We start from the raw sequence: 5692 nt of genomic DNA, 5'->3' as shown, positions 1-5692 counted from the left end.
TTTTGGATATTGTTAACAGTAGTTTGTCCTCTGGTACTGTCCCTGGTAATTTCAAGCATGCAGTTCTGCAGCCTCTGCTCAAGAAGCCAGGTCTGGATCAATCCATACTGAGTAATGTCAGGCCCATTTCATAGTTGCCTTTTATTTCGAAGATTTTGGAAAAAGTGGCCTATACGCAGGTGAAATCCTACCTAGACGAGAATAACTTATTGGAGGGTTTTCAATCTGGTTTTAAACCTCTGCATAGTACAGAGTCAGCCTTATTGAAGGTTGTTAATGATATTTATTTGGCCACTGATGCGGGTGAATACGTGATTCTTGTTCTGTTGGACTTGACTGCCGCCTTTGACATCGTTGACCATGACACTTTAATATCTCGGCTTCAATTCTCGACTTGGTGGGCATTCGTGGTGCTGCCCTAGCGTGGTTTAAGTCATATTTAGCGGGTAGATCGGTGTCTGTCGGGTTGGCAGATGCTGAATCTGTGACAACCCCTTTGTTATCTGGGGTCCCACAGGGCTCAATTTTGGGGCCTCTGCTTTTTTCACTGTATTTACTTCCCCTGGGTTCTATTTTTAGGAAACATGGGGTGTCTCTTCATTGTTATGCTGACGACGTCCAGATTTTTATGCCATTGAGTAAGAAGGACACCTATTCGATTCAGCCGCTTCTATCGTGTCTTGCTGATATTAAGGGCTGGATGTCGTTAAGTCGTTTAAAGTTAAATGATGCAAAAACCGAAATTATAGTGTTTGGCCCTAATACGTCTGATGACATTCCCCCGGTAGACTTAGGGTTCTTGGGGCAGTATGTGCGACCGGTGATCACTGACTTAGGTGTTAAAATAGACTCCAACTTGACAATGGAAAGTCAGATAAATGCGGTCGTAAAATCTGTTTTTTTTTTCCATCTCAGGCAGTTAGTGAAGGTAAAGCCCTTTTTGTTGCGGCAGCAGGTTGAGTTCACTGGCTTCCTGTGCATTTTAGGATTCGTTTTAAGATTCTTTTATTTGTTTATAAATCCTTGAATGGGCTTGCTCCTTTTTATCTTACGGAACTTTTACGTACGTATAATCCACCGCGGTGCCTTAGATCAGCTGATCAGCTTTTTCTGGAGGCACCGAGGGCCAGGCGGAAAACTAGGGGGGATAGAGCTTTCGCGGTGGTGGGTCCAAATTTGTGGAATGCATTACCTCTTTATATGAGGCAGGCCCCCTCGTTTCCCAATTTTAAGTCATATTTGAAGACCTATTTGTATTCATTGGCGTTTAGACAGGACTGAGACTCTTTTTACCTTGATTGGACCCAAATGTATGTTTTATTGTTTTTATTTTTATGTTGTTACGATTTTAGATTTGTATTGTATGTTAAGTACTTTGGTCAGCGCTATATAAATAAAGTTGAGTTGAGTTGAGTACCAACTGTACAAAGTAGTTCAAATAGCTCTCCCATAAACAGCAACAACATTAAAATATTCTTTATATATACACACACTGATATGTCACTATGAACGGTGTAATAATAACATGTTAATCACTGGGAATTTTACTGCAGAATGAGGTCCTTGACTGTGATATTTTTTGGTACATTTACTGTCTGTTTATACTGCTTATTCTGCATTGTTTGCACTGTTTGTTGCTGTCAATGTTGCTGTTAATACTGCTTATTTTGTTATATTACACAGCCTTATGCTGGTTTTCTGTTTGCACACTGAGAGCCAATGTACCAGAGTCAAATTCCTCGTGTGTCCGTTGCACCTTGCCAATAAAGCTGATTCTGAAAATACAGTATTTTTATTTAAGATTGTGAATACAGAATTTTTGCTCGAGTTTCCTGGCCTTTTACTTTGAGTTTTTTTCTTACTGTAAGCACAGAATGTTTTAGTTTTAAATATGTTCATAGTGTTGCATAAACATAATTTATTCTAAAACAGTCTGCAAAATTTGAAGTGCATATATAAAACATTTGCACTGGAGAACACATGTTTTGTAATACTAAATAGGAAAATAGCATTTGTAACATTTAAAACAAGTTCAGTACCAGCAAGTCTTAAAGAATCAGTGAAAAAGCTAAAGAGGATCTGAAAAGCTTCGGTACACTTTTTCCACTCACACTGACATGTGAGCTTCCAGGGACAATTACATGTTACTGACCTCCTCTGTACCCCCCTCCTCATCTCCAGGTTCCGGGCAGAATGTCTCCTTCCGCCTCAGAGATGAACTTGTACGGTTTCACCAATCGCAGCATCAGTCCCGTGGGCTTAACTACACCTGCCGTCACCTCCCGCCCTCGATTCTATGACTCGCTGAGGAGGAAGAACGAGGTCACCAACACTGTACGTTTACTGACTTGTACATATCTAGATAGCACATACTTTACCATCTCTTCAACAATATATAATATTCTTTCATCCTCATGTTGCTACAGGTGGTGCCCACCCACTACTCCATGCGCTCTGCCAGTCTGGGGGCAGCCAATAAAAAAGACTACATAGAGGAACTGACCAGACAGCTGGATGACCTCCGGAAGGTAGACCTCATCTGATTAATATTGGGATTCACACACATGCAGTTGTGTAGTAAGAATATGGTTTATTAGGACTAAGGGTCCACAGATGTCAGATGGAAGCCAGAAAGACAGTCCAGAAGGTCTGGGCAAAGTAATGTTGGAACTAGTACATGAACCTTGGCGATGTCCCCATCAGATCCAAATTTTCAACAACCGTCTGTTTTCTCTCCGTTATTTCTTACTTTGCTCGCCACCCTTCTTTATTCAGTTCTGACTTTTTAAACGGCTGTTATTCAGAAAAGAAAATATTTTCCATGGTATATGTGTTTCAGCGTAACCAGTTTTTGGAGGCAGAGAGTGTGGAGATGGAGAAGGAGAGGAACCAGATCAGGTCAGACATGATGTTATGCTTTCTTTCTTTCTTTCTTTCTGTCCTCCCCCCTTGATTATATTTTACACAACCTAGAATCTTGTTTTAGCTGACCTCAGGGTGTGGTCGGCACACTTTGACATCATTAGTGGGTGTGGCTATGCAAGACAAATTTGAAACCTTAAACCAGAAGAGGATCATAAAATGAGACTTTGAAAGTTACTGCCAAAACTTTTGCAATAAGTTGGTTTCAGATATACTCTTAAGTCTCGATTTAAAGAGTAAGTTAACATTGGCCTGTTCCTAGTGAAATGTGAAGCCTTTTTATACCTATAAATCTACCCACAAGTGATGTCACAGTGTACTGACCCCACCCTCCTGTACACTACACTTCACTGCAATGAAGTGAGTTCTCAGCTGGTCTTATGTTGCTCATGAACTCCTCTTCCACCTTGGCTTGACTCTGTCAAGTATACCTAGAAGGTTTGACACATTGCAGTGTGACAACTGACTCTCTGTAAAGGTTCGAGATGCGCAGCCTGCTGGTGAACAACGAGGACCTGCTGAGGACCAATACTCAGCTGAATAACGAGCTGAAGAAGATGAGAGAGCAGATGATAGAAATGGACAAAGAGCACCAGTCTTTGGGAGAGAGCTACAGAACAATGGAGGTATAGGCGGATGGATAAACTGATACAAAGATACTGTATTTATACACGTTTGCATGTTGACTCTTGCCTTGTTCTGTGTAGATTGAAGTGAAGCGGGCCAGGGACATGATGGTGGAGGCCAACACTCAGGAGTACGCCTTCAGCTTCCTTGAGCAGACCCTCAGAAACAAGATCCAGGACGCTGAGGTACACTCACTTACACAGCAGCAGCTAATAGAAGACTAGAATGGATGACGTCTACATATTCCTATACAGAGACTCTGAACACACTGTACATCTTGGGACAGTAACTGTAGCCTGGCCTGCACTCTGTTGTAGTCTGTTACACTTTTGATCATAACACTTGCTTAGTGATTCTTCAAATCACAGTGGAACCTGAAATTCTGAGTGCTGAGTTTCCCCATAATGCCGTTCCACCTAAAAGCAATATTCCCATGATAGTTCAGACTTATGGTTCCTTGATCATGAAAACCTATTCGTACATTAGCATGTGAAATCACATTGATATCATTATTAGTTTGAAAGTTAATCAAGAAAAACAGTTTGATCTTAGTTGCAAGTCTGTAGCATTATTTGTTGTCTCACAGTAGTGAGTTTTCTGTGAGCCCTATAAATGTGAACATACTGGATCAGCAGACCCAGAATATTACTTGGGTCCAGATCAGATTTGATGTGTGGTAGATCTTATGTGGATATTATTCAATTTTTGACCATGCACTATAGGCATATTGTATGGGGTTAGAAGCAAAAACGAAACAAAAAACAAAAAGGCCCTATCCTAACAATGGTGAAGAGTCATTAAAAAAACCTTCCTGGATCAAAGATTTTTTCTAGATCAGCATCAAAATGTAATGGATTATTCTGTGGAGCCATACATCTCCAAGAATGTTCATCAAAACCCATTCATTATGCTGTGAACAAAACGATAAACCTATAACTACCAGTAAAAACACAGCCTCCACCCTGGTGGAGGTAATAAAGTCCGACAGTACAGAACAGTCAGGTTTCCTTAAAAAACAAAATGTTGAATATCATTGTCTCATTTTTCATTTTTCAACAAGAGAGATTCTAGAGATGCTGAGAAATTTCAAGAACCAAATGAAATTTAACTGTGTCTTTTGGAGTGCACATCCCACTATTGTACCCAATATATGGGCAAGATAAAGACGTGATGTCAAAACATCGCAGCTGTCCTTAATATATCTTTTTGGAAGCATCAATTCAGTGTGTGAAATTTATTTTAGATAGCTTAGATTTGTGTGTTTAAAGCTGACTCCCTTTTTTCTGGCAGCTTAAAATCAATGGGCATATACAGTCAGAAAAAAAATTATTTGAACCCCAGCTGATTTTGTAAGTTTGCCTACTAACAAAGAAATGATCAGTCTACAATTTCAATGGTAGGTTTATGTGAACAGTGAGAGACACAACAATAACAAAAAAAATCCAGAAAAATGCATTACAAAAAAAGTTATACATTAATTTGCATTTTCATGAATGAAATAAGTATTTGATCCCCTATCAGTCAGCAAGATCTCTGGCTCCCAGGTCTCTTTTATACAGGTAACGAGCTGAGAGGCATCCCAGTGTCAGCTCGTTACCTGTATAAAAGAGACCTGTCCACAGAAGCAATCAATCAATCCAGATTCCAAACTTTTCACCATGGCCAAGACCAAAGAGCTTTCCAAGGATGTCAGGGACAAGATTGTGGACCTACACAAGGCTGGAATGGGCTACAAGACCATCGCCAAGCAGTTGGGGTAGAAGGTGACAACAGTTGGTGCGATTATTCGCAAATGGAAGAAACATAAATTAACTCCCACTCTCCCTCGGTCTGGAGCTCCATGCAAGATCTCACCTCGTGAAGTTTCAATGATAATGAGAACGGTGAGGAATCAGCCCAGAACTACTTGGGAGGAACTTGTCAATGATCTCAAGGCAGCTGGGACCATAGTCACCAAAAAAACAGTTGGTAACACACTACGCCGTGAAGGACTGAAACCCTGCTGTGCCCGCAAGGTCCCCCTGCTCAAGAAAGCACATCTACAGGCCCGTTTGAAGTTTGCCACTGAACATCTGACTGATTCAGAGGAAGACTGGGTGAAAGTGTTGTGGTCAGATGAGACCAAAATCAAGCTCTTTGGCAT

The 5692-nt window shown here is 40.8% G+C and overlaps 1 protein-coding gene across 3 annotated transcripts in view; it reads left to right on the top strand.

Moving 5' to 3' along the window:
• LOC109960691 (cingulin-like protein 1) overlaps window positions 1-5692 on the top strand; it is a 64457-nt gene that overhangs the window by 47342 nt on the left and 11423 nt on the right. For all 3 annotated transcript variants that reach the window (XM_020600959.1, XM_020600958.1, XM_020600961.1), the window contains 5 exons: window positions 2182-2334; window positions 2427-2528; window positions 2840-2898; window positions 3401-3548; window positions 3630-3734. In XM_020600959.1, coding sequence (XP_020456615.1) covers window positions 2182-2334; window positions 2427-2528; window positions 2840-2898; window positions 3401-3548; window positions 3630-3734 — 567 coding nt within the window. The remainder of the gene's footprint in view (window positions 1-2181; window positions 2335-2426; window positions 2529-2839; window positions 2899-3400; window positions 3549-3629; window positions 3735-5692) is intronic.

This window comes from Monopterus albus, unplaced genomic scaffold, assembly GCF_001952655.1.
Source record: "Monopterus albus unplaced genomic scaffold, M_albus_1.0 scaffold50.1, whole genome shotgun sequence".
In the NCBI taxonomy this organism is placed as follows: domain Eukaryota; kingdom Metazoa; phylum Chordata; class Actinopteri; order Synbranchiformes; family Synbranchidae; genus Monopterus; species Monopterus albus.
Note: the sequence above shows the minus strand (reverse complement) of the source record. Positions and strands in the feature narration are given on the sequence as shown.